Source organism: Pyrgilauda ruficollis, unplaced genomic scaffold (assembly GCF_017590135.1).
Source record: "Pyrgilauda ruficollis isolate IOZ18807 unplaced genomic scaffold, ASM1759013v1 scaffold55, whole genome shotgun sequence".
In the NCBI taxonomy this organism is placed as follows: Eukaryota; Metazoa; Chordata; class Aves; order Passeriformes; family Passeridae; genus Pyrgilauda; species Pyrgilauda ruficollis.
The window spans coordinates 5,681,272-5,700,412 of NW_024527155.1; the positions used below are offsets into that span (position 1 = coordinate 5,681,272).

The following is a 19,141-nucleotide window of genomic DNA, read 5'->3' on the forward strand; positions in this document are numbered from 1 at the left end:
AGTGTTGGTCACATTTCCTGCTCCCTGGTGTTTGGTAAACATCAATATCTTTGCATCGTCAAGGACATCAGTGCGTTGTTGGTCCTCCAGAGCTTTTGGCACTGCAGAAGTCATCAGCAGGCTGGGACGAATTCATCTGTCCTGCTGGGTGCAGGATGAGCCACCAACCCTACCAGATGTCAGTGCTATGGTCAGCAAGGTTGCAGGTGAGCTCTGGGGCAGTCAGCTGGTGAAAGGCCACCAGCTTCCCCGCCACAGGGATTTGTGCCAGTCAGTGGCCTGTCACCAGGATGGTGGTGGCTCACAAGAAGCATGGCCATGCATTCCTGCAGCACTTGTTTGGGTGGGACAGCTGCTGCAAATCTAACCAGAGAAAAATGCCAGTTTTACTCACAACAAAGCAGAGACCCTGGCATGGGTCTGACCTGTCACACACTGTCAGCCCCAGCTGTATTCAATCATTTGGTCCCTTAGGAATTACTGCAAGAGGAGCAAAGCACTCAGGAAGGCAGGACTGCGAGGGTTTTTCTAGGTTGTTTCCTCTAAAGCCTTTTCCATTTCTGAGGAGTCAGATTCTGCCCTCCTGCTGTCAGAGTGACATGGCCAAATCAAGCTCGGAGGTGGTGGGGGAGCCCTGGAAGGCGCAGCGTTGTCAGTAGCCGGGCGCCGGGAGGTGCACGCATGAGAACGGCATCCAGTCCTGCAGCTGCCTTGTGGGAATCAGTGTTATTTTCCTATTGCTTTACTGCCTCCATGACAAGGCAAACAAGGGGGGAAAAAGGCTGGAGAGGGCTAAATCTCTCTCTTCCTTTTATTTCAACCTTTCACAGATTAAAATCCTTTCAAGCGACTCCCAAGCTGGGGAAGCAAATGTGCCGGACTGAAACATGTAATGAGAATGAACTCCATCCAGAAGTGGGGGGGAGGGGGAAAGGAGAGAAGGGGTAAATTAGAGAAGAAATCTTTTGGATGCAGGCAAACAGGTGGGGGATTGTCTGGTCTGTGAAGGCAGGGTGTCTGCAATCTTTGTAGCGATTAGATTTAATGGGACAGACACGTTTCTCTCCTTCACATCCCCTCCTCCTCTCAGCCCGAGGGGGAGAAAGGAGGGAGGTGGTGATGGGGAGGTGGCAGGGGAAGAGAAGATTTGAAAGAGTCTTTGACGTCAGCCCTGCCCTATAAAAAGCTGGCAAGGAGCTGGAAAGCAGACAGCAGAGCTCGTGGAAGAGCAAAGATGCCAACCCCGAACATCTCCACCTCTGCAGCCAAAGGCTTCCGCAGGGCGGTGTCGGAGCTGGACTCCAAGCAAGCCGAGGCCATCATGGTAAGACAACCCTACCCCACTTCTTTCCCTCCCCCTCCAAAATCCACAGCCTCTTCCATAGCTATAGGCAGAGGCAGGCAAGGATAGATGGACCAACACTTTGTTTGTGGGACTTCCCTGACATGGGCACATCCGGGCCCCAGGCTGGCAAAGGTAAATTACTCCAACAGTTCTCTCCACATACTGATACATGTGAAATGAAAACATTTAAGGGGGTGAAAACTTGAAATAATGAAACAACTCAACCAAAAGTAAGGTGAATAACCCACAGACCTATGGCAAGAATAGCAAGGAATCCCCCTGTGAAAGGCAGTTTAAAGATCTTAATGATTTCCAGGTTTCAAGACATTAAACTGCAGAGATTTCACCTGTTCTAGCATAATAAAAAAGTGGGCCTGTCATTTCAGACAGCACACGAGGCACAGGCTATTTAACTTGTTTGTTCATGGCTGCTGTATCCAGTTTATCTCCCAGAACATCCTTCCCCCATTTCTGTTCCCAGTCCTCCTTGATGTGTTCTCAGCCCTGTGTTTAGCCCAGGGAAAGCTCCCGCACACACCAGGTCTGAATGTGTCAGGGAAAGGAGAGGAGCATCAAGCGTCTTTAGAAAGCCAAGCCTGGCCAACCCATCAGACTTGCTGTAGGGACAGGGACATTTCAGCCCTTAACTCCAAAGCTTTGCCATGCAGGATGAGCTTGAAGACTCCCAATATTGGACAGTCCTGTGGGGCAAAGATGTGGCTAGGCAGCAGGTGACAATGCAGGAGCCAGAGCAGCCAGTGGCAATGGTGCACCAGGAGGGGACCTTAGGGATAGAGATGGGTGAGGCAGCAGATATGTTTGGCAGATGTGTGCAGTGTGACTCCAGCAGGTCACTTTTAGAGCTCCCCATTTCTCTCCCTTATACCTGTTGCCATTTTCACCCACTCTCCTCTTAACCCTGTGCAATGCTCTGCCTCACTAAAATCAACCACTACATTGGCAGAAAGGTGTTTTAGACCTTTTTGAAAGTGAAGTTTGCTGGAAAAGAAGGAAAACATTTAGAAAACAAGGAGGTAAGCTTGCTTTCTCTAATAAATGGAAATCAGGGAAGGCTTCCCTCTCACGCAATCATTTTCATTCTGCAAAATAATGAACACTCGAGTGGCCCTTGAAAACCTGATATTTTCCAGGCAACTGTAAAATCAGTATTTGAGATGCTCAACGTCTGGAGAAGTGAAGAGTGTTTGGTTATTGCACCCTCTGGGGTGTTGCTCTGTGTTTTATGAAAAAATGGGCCACTGAACATAGGGGCCAGGGGAGTTCATGTTCAACAAGTGGGCTGACAAGAATGAGGCAACCTGCTTGGGGTGAGTGGCACCTCCAGCCTGGAGGGTACATAAAACCTTAGCCTGTGATTGGATTTTTTGAATGAAAATTTTCAGAAAAGGAAAAACGAATAAAGTTAAAACTTTGCCCTGTGAGGATCGCTCTGAGAGTCAGATGCATGAAAAGCTTTTCTCTTTGCTCTCACCTAGCACAGATGATCTCCAGAACCCTGCCTTCTACCAGGCAAGAGGCATGACTCTGCATTTGTATGTGACATGGCATGCCCCTGGCCCTTGTGTTGTCTCTGTGACTGTGGGTGATCTGCCCCACAGCCATCACCCACCATCACATCACCTCTGAGGTGTTCCCTTGCCAGGGGAGCTGCAAACTGGGGGGAAAACCCAGACCTTTGCAATCCCAGAACTCCTCTACACCAGCAGGTATTTTACATGTCAACTGGACCAGCCAAACATCAAACTCCATGGAAAAATCTTTGGTTACATATTAAGTTTTTCTGCTGCTAATAATTTTTGCAAGAGACCCTGGGACTGTAGCTGGGGCAGAGTTTGGTTACAGAGCAGGCAGAAGACAGCCAGTGGAGCCAAAATAGCAGGAAAAAGCACCCAGGAAAGCAGGGGTGAGACATTAACGTCCCCAGTCTTTACAATCCTTCCTGATTGCTGCAAATAATGAGCTGGGGGAAAAAAGCAACAAAATCGCTCAGAACACAGTATTTTTAATGACAATATGCAGGCTGGGCACTCTGACGTGCAGCAAATTTGAGGAAGGAAAAATGAACAAACCCTTCATAAGAGGTGCAAACTAACCTTCAGAAGAGGTGAATGAGTCAGGCCCTGGTTAGGCAAATAAATGCTTTGCAAAATCAAATTACAGTTCTCACTGTAGCCAGATATGCACTCGGGGAGGGAGTGTGCAATGCAATTCAGAAATATCATATAATGGTGCCTTTGGAAGAAAGGAAGGCATTTATCATGAGATCAGTTTGGTTATTATATATGGCACATTCCTAATTTCCAGCAAAAGGAGATAATAGCCCAATGAGCATGAATGTGAGGGGCAGATTTGAGGACAGTGATGTGGGTAACATGTGGCCAGGCAGCTTCAGCTGGCAGAGGAGGCAGCAGGCAGGCAGATCCCCCCCAGCCCTCTTCTCCCAAGCAAAATTCAGCTTTTTTTTGCTTTGTTTTGATTTTTGTCCCCCCAATTTACCCACTTAAACTATGCCATCACGCAGCTACAAAACTTCCAGGACTCCTTGACAGGGACCAAAGCCCCCACTCCTGCCTGCCAGGGGCTACCAGCCCCAGCACATGTGTGGGACTGGTTGAGTCTGCTTCTCCTGGTGCAGCTTTCCAGTCACCCAACCCTGGCATTTTAAACCCCACCCAGCTGGATTTTAACCTGGTTTACACCCTGAATATGAGGGTCTAATTTCCCTCCTCTCCCCTTCTCCAACCCAGAAGTAAAATCCTGCTGCACCTGGGGGCACAGTGTGATAAAGCACCCTTGGGTAAAGCACTGCCTGGCTCGGCATGGCTGTGGAGCTCATTTTCTGTGGCTGGCACAGGGCACAGTTTGCCCTGCTTATTGCAGGCACTTTAAAGTACACACCAGCTTAGCTTAAAACACTGCAGTGATGGAAAACACATACTTAAAGCCGAGCACATGCCCACAAGATTTTTAAAGTTATAACTGAGATCACCTGTTAGATGTCTGCTCTCTTTGGGCACAAATACCACCAATTCAGACAAGTAGCAGCATGCACTTATTTGTTAGAAGGTGTTTTTCTGTGCCCTGAGGAATAAAGGGTGGATCTGGAAATATAATTTTGGAGGGGTATCTTTACTGAAACAGGAGCAGATAGAGGTGTGCGGGATGGTGCCTCGATGTGCTGAGTTTTTGAGGCTGTATTTAAAGTGTCAGCTTTACGCTGCTAAAGCATCCAAGAGGATTCTCACAGGAAACATGAGTTACTGATAGTGGGCTACGAAAATCAGAGAAAATAATCTTAGTAGTCAGTCAGGCTGTCTTGTTAAAAGGAAAACACTCTTAATTTTCACAAGGTAGGGAAAGCACTGCTTAGTTAGTATATTAGCATGTTCTAAATATTTTCAATGCAATCTCAGGGAAAACTGCAGCCAGTCCCACTCTGTGTTCTTCTTCGGTTCTGTGCCAGGTTTCTTTTAGCAAGCTCTGGAGGTTTGTCATCTGGTTTGGGTCTTGAACACAGAAAACTGGAACCAGATGCATTGCCTCTGAATAGAAAACTGATTATAAAAAGACCAAGAACAAATAAGTTGGTATATGAGCTATTTGTATAACAAAAGAAACAGCAGTGATTGAAATAGTTCGTAGTTCACTATAAGTATAAACAGGTGTCCTGACATGACCTCAGGCACAGAGCTGCATTTTAGGTTCAATTCCAGGTAACAGAAATCTGCAGGAGTTTGTTCAGACAAAATAAATCTACAGATAAACGGGAGGAATTTATTTTCTGGGGTATATGGTTGTGGTTTCAATTACACTTCAATGGATAAGCATCCACTTAATGTCAAAAGTAAATGTCACACTGGATCCTGGGAGAAGTTTTGCTAAGCTGCCCTACTAATACACCTGCAAACAGTTCCTGCTTCCTGGCCAGGCCACAGCTGTGGGCTTCACCTGTCCCTCACAAAGTATCTTTTCTCAGATGACCTCAGGTTTATCTGATGTCTCTCCACTTGGGTTCATCAGACACCTGAAAACCACACAAGATTGTTTCTGGGTTTTGTTTCTTTCAGAGGATATCGAAAACTGCTGCTAGGGGAGGTGAGGGGAGAAGCCCATTCTCCAGTTATGCTAAAAAGATATTTTACACAGATCCCCCCCCCCCCCCCCCCCCCAAAAAGATTCACATTTCTGAAAGTTCAATTCTAAAACCTCAGTCCTCATGAGCAGATCTTCCTCTACAAAGCCAGGCAAATCAATCCAGCCTTTCCCTGCTTCCTCTGCTGACACATACCAGTCACATCTCATCCAGCTGCTGGGAATGCCTCTGATCTCCTGCACTCTGTGAGCAGCATTATTTATTTCTGTTCTGCCTTCAGTCTCCACGGTTCGTTGGAAGACGTCAAAGCCTCATTGAAGATGCCAGGAAGGAAAGAGAGGCTGCGGCTGCAGCCACTGATGCTGCAGAGTCCACAGAGACCATTGTATTCGAGGAGAAGGATGGGAGAGCCATGCTGAACCTCTTCTTCATGCTCAAGGGAGCCAAGACTTCACCACTGTCCCGTGTCCTTAAGGTATTTGAGGTGAGTACCTTGGTACTCAAGGAACACACTCCAGGTTTCATGACTGGGCTGTGAGAAGCATCACTTGAGTGTAATAAAGAAGGCTCAGACTAGGTCTGCCTGCTTCAAATTATCAGTTAATTGTCTGGTATCTCTGAAGTCATGCTTTGCTCATGGCCCAGTGTGTCCTCACTTGCCATCAGTAAAAAGGGGGCATACCTCTGTCTTGCAGTGCTGTTAAGCTCTGGCCTTAATTTTGCTTAATTATTTTCAGTTTCACACTCGAGTCCACATCCTTATGGTTTGTAGTGTACTCTGACAACCCTCCCCACTGCTCATCACTTCAGGCACAGGGCTCTGATCCCACATTCACAGCAAGCTGTGTGCCCTGCCTGTCTACAGACCAAACTCACCTCACTTGTGGGTCATTACCACACTGGTCCTCAGTCAAATAGTTACAGAAACAACTTTGCTCTGGGTGTAAAACTGGCATATTGATTTGAAAATTACCTTCTCTATTCTGATTCACATGTTAAAGGTTCTGTTGGTTCCCCTCAAGAGATACATGCTGTCTATGCCTTTAATACCAAGGAAAACTGGTAATTGAGCTTTTTCCCCTTAGCCAGCAGTGTAATGTTGCATTATATAGGATCTCAGTGCCATGATCGGAAAGACTGAGATAAGTGCTGCCTATTTAAACAGTAATCCAAGCATGACAGCTTGCATTCATGTAGTGAGTTTTCATCCACAATGATTCAAAAAGTGTTTTGCAAACTGAGGTTCTGAGATGTGTTCTATCTATGGTGGTTTAATTTCATTGACTTCAGCAGTGAGAGGAGAGGACAATTTGTTCCTATTAATCAGTCACGTGGCTTGTAAGGGGCCTCTGGAGGTCTCTGCTCAGAGCATGTCCAGTCACAGACGGTTGTTTGGGGCTTTGTACACTATACAGAAAACCTGCTACTTAAAAACTGTAAACATACAAAAAGTGTGGTTTTGGGGGATAAGTATTTCCCTGAAATTGTAGGGCATTCTAGCTATTCATTGCCCATTTAGAATTACCTCTGATAATCTTATGAGAAACATTTAGATCTTCAGCAATTACAATTCCTCTACGACGATTGTTGAAAGAGAAGCTGTTTTCTGGGCAATGTATGGTCCTTGTCTCAAGACTGAAAGAACCTTTATGACAAAATTTTCAGACAAAACTCATGTGTTGCAATGACTGGGGTCTGCTCCCCAGAACACACCGATGCCAGATAAAGCATGACAAATCCGTCAGTGTAGCATTCAACAGGCTGCTCAGTGGGTATGAAACAGATGTGTAAACTCTTGTACTTGGTAGATTTTATGTTATACTGAATTTAAACTCTGTAATTTAACAATTTTAAAACATCAAGCAAGAAGCTGTGGCAGCTTGTGTTCAAATATTGTTTGTTTCTTCCTGGAGCAAAAAAGCTCTTTGAGCTTGTCACAGAGAGAGCTTTAAATATAATAAAAAGACAAGCATGTCAAGTCCCAACAGAGGAAGATTCATTTCCCAGATCCCTCTGGCAATGCAGGTACAAGATATGAAAGCAGACGGGCATAATGACATTTACCTCATCATGAACCAGGCTGCAGGGAAGCTGGTTTCACTCTTCTGTATGTGTTACATGCAGCTGAAGCATAGGTAATGCAATCACGGCTGTCAGATTAATGCAAAGGTATCGATTGTTGAGGGGACAATGTAATAGTGAAGTTGGTAGGTACATTAAAAAACACCATCCTAAATTTAATTTACCTGTGGCATCGCATCTGTTCCTTCTCATCTTTTTTGCCTCAGATTAACAAAAGAAATCATGTCCCTTCCTCTATCAAAGGTCCTGCAGGAACTTTGGGAAGGTTGGGTCATTGCCTAGTGCCTTGGGCTTGTACTGCCAGTTCTCACTGAGCTAAAGGAAACAAATCTGCCAGGGCCCTTTGCGAGTCTACAGACATCATTTTGCCTCCTTATTCCATGGGGGTCAGTTCCTACAGCGGGCCCAAACGACATCAGTGCTGGTAGCGAGCCCAGACCCGCGCTGGTGCGGGCGAGCCGCGGCAGCCCCGGCGTTCAGCACCACGGCCAGCGCCGCGCCGCCGGCCCGCCCGGGCAGCGCCCGCCCCCGCGGGATCCACCGGGACCTGCCGGGACCCGCCGGAGCCGAACCCCACCCGCCACAGCCTCGGCAGTGCCTGCGGTGGGAACACGTAACGTGGCCCTCTGCCACACCAACTGCTTCTCTTGGTCTTCTTTGCCATGGTGGAAGTCTTCTGTCGGTAGCTATTGAATGGCCTCGGTGTTTGTGCTGAAGGAAAAAATGTGGAGTTAATGTCAACAAGAAGGAATCCATCCCAGACTGGGATTGTTCCTCCTGGAAAAGAGAATGCTTCTAGGAGACCTAATTGCAGCCTTCTAATAACTGAAGGAGGTCTAGGGGAAAGATGGAGAGGGACTTTTTACAAAGGCACGTAGTGTCAGGACAGGGGGACGGATTCAAACTGAAAGAGAGTAGCTTTCGGTCAGATAGTAGGAAAAAATTGTTTACTGTGAGAGTGATGAGCTACTGAAATAGGTTGTCCAGAGTTGTGGATGCCTGGGAGTGTTAAAAGTCTGGTTGGATGGAGGTCTGAGCAACCTGGTCTGAGAAAGTTGTCCCTGTCAATAGCAGGGAGGTTTGAATGAGACGATGTTTAAGGTCCCTTCCAACCCAAACTGTTCTATAATTCTGTGTCCATACGGGCATCTTTGGGTAGTAGCAGAAGGTGTTTCAAATGTTGCTTAATGGTTTTTTTTCCTTCCTTTCCATGTCTCAAAAGACATTTGAAGCTAAAATTCACCACCTGGAGACCAGGCTTAGCCGAAAGCCCCGTGAAGGGATTGCTGAGCTGGAATACTTTGTGCGCTGTGAAGTCCACAGCTCTGACCTCAATACTTTCATCAGCTCCATCAAGAGGGTAGCAGAAGATGTGAGGACCACTAAGGAAGACAAATGTAAGGAACTTTACAAACATTTTCACTCATGCAGAGAGGCTGAGCTCTCCCTGTAGAAAGAGGGTGGAGGCTTTGTTATTCCCAGCAGATGCTGCTGTGTGCTGAATTTGAGCAAACCAGAAGTGAACTGCCTCTGGGATACCTGAATCCTGAAAGTCATTTCCCTCCTTGTCCTTTTCTCAACAGACTTCATTGTTCATAGAACATTCTTCTGGTAAAGATTGAAAAAAATTTAAATAGGAGCTTGAATTTCATGCTTTGCTCACACCTCTCCTCTTGAGTTCTCCATCTCTACTCCAGCATTTTGTATTATAAATATAGCAGTATTGTATTTTGTATTATAAATACTACAAAGTAGTTTTGTACCTATGTGTTAGGACCTCTGTACAGATTCAGACTAATCTACAAGACACTTCCTGTGCCATCCTCTGCTGAAGATAGGATGATTATTGTAGAATAATATTGTAGGAGAATATCCCTAGAGAACTATGACTGGCAGGATCTCTGGGTGTTTTTTAGTGGAATCACTCAGTAAAATCTAATTTTCATCTTCTTTAATTTTGCCACAAAATATTCTGCTGGGAGATGGGCAAGGAAGTAATGACATGCAGATCATAGCATTAGACATGACTTTAGGAAAAGAGCACTGAGTTTATGAAACTACTGGCTGGAAGTAGCTGTGCCATGCTGTATGTGTGCATTTGGTACACCAGATCAGGTGTATCTTATTCAGCGTCAGAACCCCTTCTCTTTAGGGAATCTTCACTTCCACAGACAGACTGTCCCTTTCTCTCTCCCTATAGTTCACTGGTTTCCCAGAAAAATCTGCGAATTGGACAAGTGCCACCATTTGGTCACCAAGTTTGACCCTGACTTGGATCTGGACCACCCGGTGAGTCAGCCTGTGTGCACCCTGTCACACCGAACTCCTGAGCTGTGCCACAGAGGCAGGGAGCTGAGAACACCCATTAGTGCAGCTGACCAGGGGACTGGAGTGTGACTGCCACCTTGAGAGATGACTCTCCAGCCAGTGGTGAATTTTCCTGGGTGAGAAACTTTAGCAACTGATTAAAAGTCCTGTCTCTGTTCCTGTTTGTCACCACAGGGCTACTCTGACCAAGTATATCGCCAGAGAAGGAAATCAATAGCAGAAATTGCTTTTCACTATAAGCAGTAAGTCTCCTTCCTAACATTCATGCGGGGATTATGACATGTCACGGAAGTCATTGTATGTCACCTGTATGATACTTCTCTTCCTTTATGTTTTGTCTCCCCATTCAGCCTTTCCAGCTCCTTTTGTGTCTCTCTTCTTTCTTTGCATTCCAGTCTCTCTTTAATTAAAAAATATCTGTTGTCATTAATTCATACATTGGTAAGGACATAGTAAGAATAAACTTCCTGTGTAACAAAAGCCAGATATATATCCATCAGACCTCAAACTCCATTTGGAAATGAGGTATCTCTTTGGAATGGCATCTAGTTTTGACTTCAGTGTTTCAAGTACTGAAAAAGACACCCATGCCCAGAAAATTTGTTCCAAAGGTTCATTATCCTGGTAGTGAAAAAATGTGGGTTTTATTTCTAAGCTGGACTTCAATAGCTTTAGCTTTTACACAATGGATCACACATGCCTTTCATCTGCTACACAAAATACTGCTATCAGGTTTTTTTCTTTTTTGCTATGAGGGTATTTATAGGCTAAATGATTCACCTCCAAACTCTGCTAAATTAAATAGATTCCAGTAATGTTCTCATCATTGTCTTATATAGATTTAAGACTATGCCTTGTACTCTTACTTAATACTTCTATTCTGATACATGCAGTGATAGCACTCAGCGTGTTCACTACAACATCAAACGGAGTCTGATATTCAGTTAGGTTTGTAAAATGTTCCCTAGATCCTATTCAGTGACGCTGCCTTTCACCGTAGCATTCTCTCTCTGAGCAGGACTTTAAGTGCTGAAAGCAGACTACAGAAATTATATGGGTCACCTGTATGAGCTACCCCTGCAACTGGTGTGATCCCAGCCAGGGATTCTGCTCTTGGTTCTCATGTACTTTGCCAGTTTGAAGCCCAGAACAGGGACACTGATGGTTTTATCCTGTTCAAATACTAAACACACAGAAAGTCACGGTGCCAGAGGAAGAGTCCCAAGTGACTCAGGGTTAAATACTGTCCTAAGATGAGGCACCAATTTAAGAGGTCTTCTTTAACATCTCACCTGCAGGTTAACATTTATGAGCCACTGTGTAGCATCCCTTCAGGCATCTCTTCAGGAACTCTGCTTTACAACATATGAATATCTCATTTGTTCAAACACAGAAAAGAAAGATTTAGGAAATACAATTTCTAACTATGATGAGAAAAAGCAAAATATTCATTTCATCAATGCCCATTTACATCAATGTTGAAATTTTCTTTTCCTGCCATCCTTAACCTTATTGACAATATATTTTTCTACAGGTCAAATGCATTTAGTTTTCCTTATTAGCTGCTTTTATTTCCCAGCCACCGGTTCATTCTTGGAGCCATCAGCTCCCTGAAGTTCATTTTGTATGAAATGCATTTATTTCCACACATGAAGTCTTCCAATTTTTTCCAGAGAAACCCATTTTTTTCCCCCTGGTAAATATTACACCTGCTAAACTCTTGCTCATCCCTTGTCCATTCATAATCTCTGACTAGACTCATGCTTTTCTTTGCATCTATGTATTTGTTGCACCTGTACAAATGACCAAGTACTAAGGTTTTGTCTTTCCTGTCACTCCCTGGTTTGGTTTTTAAAGAAGATTTATGAACATCATGCAGAGCTTCTCCAAAGTGCTTCCCTCTCCTAGGGAAGAGGAGCCTGGCTGGGGCTCTGCTCAGTAATGGTGCCTTTGCCTTGCAGTGGGGACCCAATCCCTCATGTGGAGTACACGGCAGAGGAGACAGCTACTTGGTGAGTGCTGATTCCATTATTAGTGCTGATTTCACTAGTACTGCTTCACCACTAGAAGCTGGCAATCAAAACCCAAACATTTAGGGCATGACCTCTGGAAAAATGTGTCAGGAGTGCAAGCATCCTATTTAATGGCTTGTTATAAAAAACACTTTCATGGTGCAGCCCCCAGGAATGTCCTCCAAAGAAGCCTCCCCACAGAGCAAGGCAGATAATTTGGAGCCCCACTTCTCTAAGGGTCTTGACTCAGTAGCAGCCTCCAAACAAAGAGCAGTTATCCCAGCTGCAGGAAGAAGTGTGAGGCCCATGGTGAATATCTTTGTGGTACCTCACAGGCCTCACTTAGGAAAGCACTCCCTTTGAACATGATTTTTTTCCAGGAGTGTTGCTGCAGGAGTGTTTCTGAAAACAAGGCCAGCTCATACGAGCTGAGTACACAGGCTTCTCAACAAGGTCATCTGGTTCTATTGACTGTCTTCACAGTGTAACTTCAGGAGTTAACCTACTGGGAATATTTTAATTCCAGCTAATACCTTTCATGCAGTCTTCTGACCTCCAAGTCAGAAATAGGTCTGTGCAGACACAGACCTGTGCTGCCTTTGCAGGTTCATTTGAATGTGTGTCTGTGTGTGTTTACATACCTCTGTCAATGTGCAGAGACATAGACTTAGGTGGAGAAAGGCAAAAGGACATGGAGCCTAAAAACATGAGTCCCTGATAGTGCATAGCCAGAGCGCAGGAGAGGACTACACACTGAATGTCTGCCACCTCTCCTCCTGAAGGAAGGAGGTGTACAGCACCCTGAAGAGCTTGTACCCCACCCATGCCTGCAAGGAGTACCTTGACGCTTTCAGTCTACTGGAGAAATTCTGTGGCTACAATGAGAACAACATCCCTCAGCTGGAGGAGGTTTCCCGCTTCCTGAAAGGTGAGTACGAGCCCAGGGGACCCAGGTTCAGGGTCTGCCAGTGGGGCCAGCTGCAGATGGAAACTTGAACCCAAAGAAGTAGTGAGTGAGCTGAGATTTAGGAGGAGATCTGGTGCCGTGGGCATTGCTCACAGAGGACAGAAGTAGAGCCCAAATGGTGGGGCCTGCAGCTAAACACAGCGGGCTGCGCCTGAAGGGCAAGTCTGTGGTCAAATGATCCCACTGAGCAGCTATAGAGCAGGTGCTGTTCCTAGGAGGAGCAGATAGATTAGGCTGGTGTAGCCCTTTAGCTTCCAGTGCTGGGGGCAGTGGCACAGCCCATGGGCCGTGCAGCTCGCACAGTCACTGTGTGCTGTTCCAGAGAGGACTGGCTTCCAGCTCCGGCCGGTGGCTGGCCTGCTGTCAGCACGGGACTTCCTGGCCAGCCTGGCCTTCCGCGTCTTCCAGTGCACGCAGTACATCCGCCACGCGTCCTCACCCATGCACTCCCCTGAGCCGTGAGTATCGCCCGGCCCCATGGCCTCCCTGCCTGCAAAGTCCCAGCAATCACCCTTTTCCCCAACAGACACACTCTGTCTGCTGCTGACTGTGTTTTCCTCCTTTCCCCCTCCCGTTGGCAGGGATTGCTGTCACGAGCTGCTGGGGCATGTCCCAATGCTGGCTGACAAGACATTTGCCCAGTTCTCTCAGGTAAGGTGGTGTCTGCTTTCCCACCTTGAGAGGTGGGAATCCAAACCACCTAAACCTTTCTTGCTCTTATTAACCATGAGTTCTAGTGATGGACCAAGACCCTAAACACTGACTCTGAAACAAAATGGATTAGTCTGATCATGATGAAGTCCCAGAAGACGCCTGGCACTGCAGGGCAGCAATATGTATGGTCTTGAGCCAATAAAAAAGAACAGTCAACATCTAAGGGCCTCAGTCCTGATGTTTGTCCCTTCCCTTCTCTTCCTAGGACATTGGGCTGGCATCTCTGGGAGCGACTGATGAAGAAATTGAGAAACTAGCAACTGTAAGTTTTCCCCTTTGCTGTATGGGGGACACAACACCTCCAGCAGTGCTTCTGTGGTATCAAGGGGACTGGTCCAGCCTGGTATTCCAAAGTTTGCAGGCTCAGAGCTCCCACCCATCATCATCTTTTCATGATGACTGTGCAGAGCAGAGATCAGTTAAACAGCAGAGCTCGCTTGCACATTAACCCAATTTTCTCGGGCAGCAGTAGTATCACCAAGCATCGTATTTCCAACAGCAGCACTGCTGGGACTCTTTGGGATGGGATTAAATGACATCTGCTTCCTTTGGCTCTCCCTCAGCAAGGTGACCTGTCCTGCTCCAAGGACACCAAGCAGCAGCATCTCACAGCAGATGGAACAAGCCCAGGGACACAGACTCTGTCCTGGTGTAGCAGAAACTTAGTTTAGCACTTTCCTCTGAAAGCAAAGTGTGGACAGGGGACAAAGAAGCAGGTGCCTGTTCCTTTAAACAACCGCAGACCCTGGCCATGATGTAAGGGCTCAGAAGTGACAGGGAGATTAGGGTGAGGAGCTGCGTCCCTCAGGAATTTTTCTTTTTCTTTTCACAGCTTTACTGGTTTACAGTGGAGTTTGGGCTCTGCAGACAGAATGGAATCGTCAAAGCCTACGGAGCCGGGCTCCTCTCTTCCTATGGGGAGCTCATAGTAAGTCCCACCATAACCTGCCTCTGCTCTGGACCTGTAGAGAAAAACACCTCCTGCTTCTGCACAATGACTTTCCTCAGTCTGTTCTCCACCTTTGCCTGTGCCATATGTGCTCTCCAATCCCCTTAGTTTCACGCTGGATTTTTTCTGCCGTGTTCACAGCACTCCTTGTCAGATGAACCAGAGGTGCGGGACTTCGACCCTGATGCTGCAGCTGTTCAGCCCTACCAGGACCAGAACTACCAGCCTGTTTATTTTGTGTCTGAGAGCTTCAGTGATGCCAAAAATAAATTGAGGTAGGACTGGGCAATGAGAGAGACCCAAACAATAGGAGATTAAGATGTTATTTATTGAAATAGGGCTTGACATTATGTCTGCTTTCAGTCTGAGTTCTCAGAAGTGCTCTGAAAACTTTGATCAGGTCTTCCAAAGTAAAGCAGTTCTCCAGATCCTACAGGGAACATGCTAGACTGAATAGATCTATCCAGGGGAAAAAATTAACTTCTGCCACCTGGGCTTGTTAATATGTGTTACTGGACCCCAGACACAATCCCACCATGGTAATTGGGTTTCCCAATCCTATGGGACTGCAAACAGGATGGTAAGGGTCAGCTCTACCCAGAGACATCTGTTCAGAAGAGCATTTTCTTGGTCATAGCCAGAATTGCCCACAGGAGGAAAGCTCAGTCCTCGAACTGCTTTGATTGACAGAGGAAAACTTTGCCTATGCCACTTTTATCCTCACTTAGGAAAGAGACAGGATGAGGCGAACATGACGTACATGACTTTACAGTTCCTGCAAGAGGGGTATTTAATATAAATAACGTGGTGAGGACTGCTATATTTCAACTTCTGCTTTTATTACCCTCACTTGCACTGTTCATGCAACCTGGAGTCCAGCTGCTCAAGAGCAAGCACTGGGGGAGCCCATGCTCACATATACACACTAGGCTGCTTTAAAAAAAACCCAACTGCTGCCTAATGAGTCATTTCCTTGCATTTAAAAAGGCAAAATACACCATATACACAGCCAAGATTAGGCTAGAGGGTCTTGACTGCGACAGGCACTGTAAATTAGCCTCTTTAAGGAGCTCAGAGACCACACAGATTCTACTCTGTGAGGTGAAAACATTAAAGCATCGTCCCTTTTGCATTACTGGCAGCTGGGCCTGACTATCAGTGTTACACCTGGAGAAAAGCCTCTTTTCCCAGAAAGGACACACTCCCCCAGTGCCCTTCCAAGCAGCCATACTGTATCTAGTTGCTTCCAAAGGGGTTAAGTGAGCACACCCATTTTGGAGGGCAGGTTTCTAGCCTTTAGCAGCTGTGCTACGAGCCCTCGCTGTGGCTGACATTAACAAGAGAGGTGAGCAGGACTTTGCCTGGCAGAGCTGAGAGGAACCACATCTTTTAAGAGGAGGACAATGTGAGTATGCAGAAACCTCCTTTGTTTGTGCTTTTTCTCGTTGTTTTCCTGCAATGGCATGGCAGCTCCCTGCCAGCGCCAGCCTGCGCCTTGGCCCTCTGTGCTGTGTTTTCCCCCAGATCCCTCCACTTCCGGCCTAGCCATGAAGTAGCAGCTGGAGGAACATCTGTCTGCATCTGGGAAAGGGCTGCGCTTCCCCAGCGCTGCGCCAGAGCAGAGCCGCGGTAGCCACAAGAGGGTAGCCTAAGCTAAGCAATCCAGGAGCGAAAGGGTGAAGCCTCAGCAGAGGACAGGAGCATGCCTGTTGTTAGCGCTGTTTGTCCCCTCATGTTCCCAAGCTTTTCCAGCGTGAGACTGCAGCCATAAGCGCCTAACTATAGATTTTCAGCTCCACAGTCACAAATGAAAAAACCCTACCTTGTCAAGTATATAAATCTTAGTGCTGGAAATGAATGTGGGCAACTTTGGGGAAATCCTGCCCTTGATTTTCTTTCACTTGAGCACATACTTCTCCATTAGAAAAGCAGCAACAAGGTCTTACTCTTGAGATATCAGGTAGAGTCAAGCTCATCGCTGAGATTCAGGCTGCATTTGGCTTTGGGTACAGCAGTGCAGCTTTGCTGAAGCACAAGGCTCTGGTGACACTATTCTCATCCTCTAGCTCAGGTCTGAGCCACTGCCTGTCAAATTTATCCTCAGTATGCCAGACAGATAGTTCCCCCCTCCCCAAGCAGAGATTAGTCAATGAATGCATGTCAGAAAGGATTTAGTAATATACTATGATAATACCACAGGCTTTCCCTGCAATTAGCTTCTAAATCTCCTTGGCCTTTCTGAAAAAGGAATTGCAGCAGAGGATGCCTGGCAATGGCCATGGAAGTGACCAGTCTGATGTACCCTCCTGTTTGGTACAGCCCACAGAGAGCCACACTCATGGTGTTCCTTGACAAACAGATGGGATCTCAACTACTGCTGTAGTGGAGCTGGAAAGATGGAAACTCTGCCTAAAAGAGGCATTAACCTGTGGTGATCTTCCTGGGTAAATGGTGGTGAGTAGGAGGGAGACTCAGGACGCATCTCCTGTACCCATCCTTCTGCACCCTTCCCTTGCAGGAGCTACGCGGCGCACATCAAGCGGCCCTTCTCGGTGAAATACGAGCCCTACACCCACAGCATCGAGCTCCTGGACAGCCCCCAGACGATCTGCCACTCCCTGGAGAGCGTAAGGGATGAGCTTCACTCGCTGATTAACGCGCTCAATGTTATCAGTTAATACAAGAACTGAGCCATTTCCGTCCCCTCCCTGCCCCCAAAGTGCCCGCCCTGCCCTCACCTGCTTCCCAGCCGACAATTCCTACCTGTCTGTCTTCTCCAAACATTGGCACTGCTGCCTGTCACCATGCAACCCCAACAGCTTTCCACTTTTGTATGTAGGGCCAGCTTGGAGGAGGGCAGCGGGACGCACCCAAGGCCTGCTGGCTTTTTGGGTAGCTTTTCTATTGACTGCTGGAAGAGGCTTAGCAGATACAAAAAAGCATGGCCAAGCTAAAAAGTTGAAGTCAAGAGCTGTGTGCTAAGCTCCTGGGTGCAAGGAAGAGGAGAAATTCTACTGTATTTAAAAAGAAAAAAAGAGAAGCAATAATTTTTTTTTTTAAATCACAATTTGAGAGAAAAATTTAATCTGCCTTTTTTTTTTATCCCCAAAGCAACTCCACGAGTCTTGTTCTTAGTTATCCTGACATTACTATTACCTGATGTAGCTCAGGTGTGTGACTAATGCTATTGCTGGCCATTTGCAAGGAAGGTAAACATCTGGTTTGGATGCTCAAACCCAGTTTCATGCAGTTTTCAGTGTAGATATTAATGGCTTGATCTGACCCAAAGCTCTTGGTTTCCCTCCCCCTGCTTTTGCCCTTCTTATCTTCTTGCAGGCTGTCTCATAACTTAGCGGTTTGCTCAGAAGTTTGGCCCAAGGTTATGCAGCTGTGCAGTATCAGAGCTGGGCTTGGGATGTGTGGAGGCTGCTAAACAGCTGTGGGGGACAGTGAAGGGGAGAATTACACAGAGTTGTTTGCATGATCATTTATAACGTTTCTGTGCCGACTTTTGCTGTCCTTATCCACAATATATGATTTTTATAATTTCCTCTTTAAAGAACTGCAAGACTTGGCAGTGAAGTTTTGGCTATTAACACGGCTAACATTGTTCTCCAGTGTTACTTCTACTGTGGCTCAGTCATAATAATTTACAATCCATTACTCTTTATCCCATTTCAGACCTCCACATATATGTGCTTTACCCCCAGTTCTCTCAAATTTTAACTCCTTAGCTACTGGTGGCACTTAGTCTCCTGCCTGCTTCAATCTCTCCTTTCTGTTTCTTTTCTTATTTGACCCTTCCTCCTAAATTCCTCCTAAATTGCTTAAAAGGCCATTACTGAAATCAGCAGTTTGACACCAGGGCTAGCTGCTTTTCCTCAAGCTGTTTCTTCTCTTCAGGTTTTTCTGTAAACTGATAAAACTACTGAGTTAATTCAGTTATTGTCATTTTAGAGCCCTTTTTCCAAAGCTGCAGCTATGATTTCCCAATCTGGGTGGATCCAGATCATGAGCTGTAACTCTCAAAGCTCCCTTAAGTGCTGTAACAATTTTTCATTTGGGTTCTTCAGATATTACTATTAGATTAAGTAGCTGGAGCAAGCTATGCAAGACTAAGGCAGGCTAGGCCATAGTTTAGTATCTAGCCATGAAAATCTAACTGGTGACTTCAGTAAAACAGACTAAAAAAACCCAAACCAAATAAACCAAAAAAAAAAAAAAAGAAAAAAAAAGAAAAAAGAAAAAAAAACAAACAGGCAAGCTATAAAAACTTTGTCTGTATAATTAATGCATGGGTTATGATCTTGTTAACAAGAGCAGTGCCACTTTGCTGGTCTTCAGGTTGCTGTTTCTCCTCTCCTTTGGTAGTGTCCAGCTCCTGGCTTGCTGCCCATGAAAGCAGCAAGGATATTCCAAACCCTGCAGCAATGCCAGGCTCCTGATTAGGACTGTGCAGGGAATCTCTCTGTGGAGCCATTCGCTCTCTGATCTGGCCTCCAGAACTGTAAAGGTCTGAAGGGGATCATCTCTAGGTCTCCAAAGCACTTCACAGTCATTATCTGCCTTCTTAAATATCTAAAATTAATGTACTTTGTGAAAAGACCAAACTCATTAATGTGGAGCGATA

General features: G+C 46.1%; 1 protein-coding gene across 1 annotated transcript; it reads left to right on the forward strand.

The window, feature by feature from the left end:
• The first annotated feature begins 1,231 nt into the window (after window positions 1-1,231).
• TH (tyrosine hydroxylase) lies at window positions 1,232-17,341 on the forward strand. The gene is made up of 13 exons (XM_041481202.1): window positions 1,232-1,324; window positions 5,740-5,943; window positions 8,764-8,938; window positions 9,742-9,830; window positions 10,044-10,111; window positions 11,831-11,881; window positions 12,664-12,809; window positions 13,171-13,306; window positions 13,430-13,499; window positions 13,768-13,824; window positions 14,395-14,490; window positions 14,653-14,786; window positions 17,030-17,341. Exons 1-13 carry the CDS (start codon window positions 1,235-1,237, stop codon window positions 17,187-17,189), a joined length of 1,476 nt encoding a protein of 491 aa, XP_041337136.1. The 5' UTR covers window positions 1,232-1,234; the 3' UTR covers window positions 17,190-17,341.
• Window positions 17,342-19,141: the final 1,800 nt, after the last annotated feature.

Bases quoted from the DNA above. Each gene is read 5' to 3' on its own strand.
- TH (XM_041481202.1), top strand. From the start codon at position 1,235: ATGCCAACCCCGAACATCTCCACCTCTGCAGCCAAAGGCTTCCGCAGG. The intron at 10,112-11,830 runs GTAAGTCTCCTT...TTTGCCTTGCAG, and splicing joins ATTGCTTTTCACTATAAGCA to TGGGGACCCAATCCCTCATG. The intron at 11,882-12,663 runs GTGAGTGCTGAT...CTCCTCCTGAAG, and splicing joins GCAGAGGAGACAGCTACTTG to GAAGGAGGTGTACAGCACCC.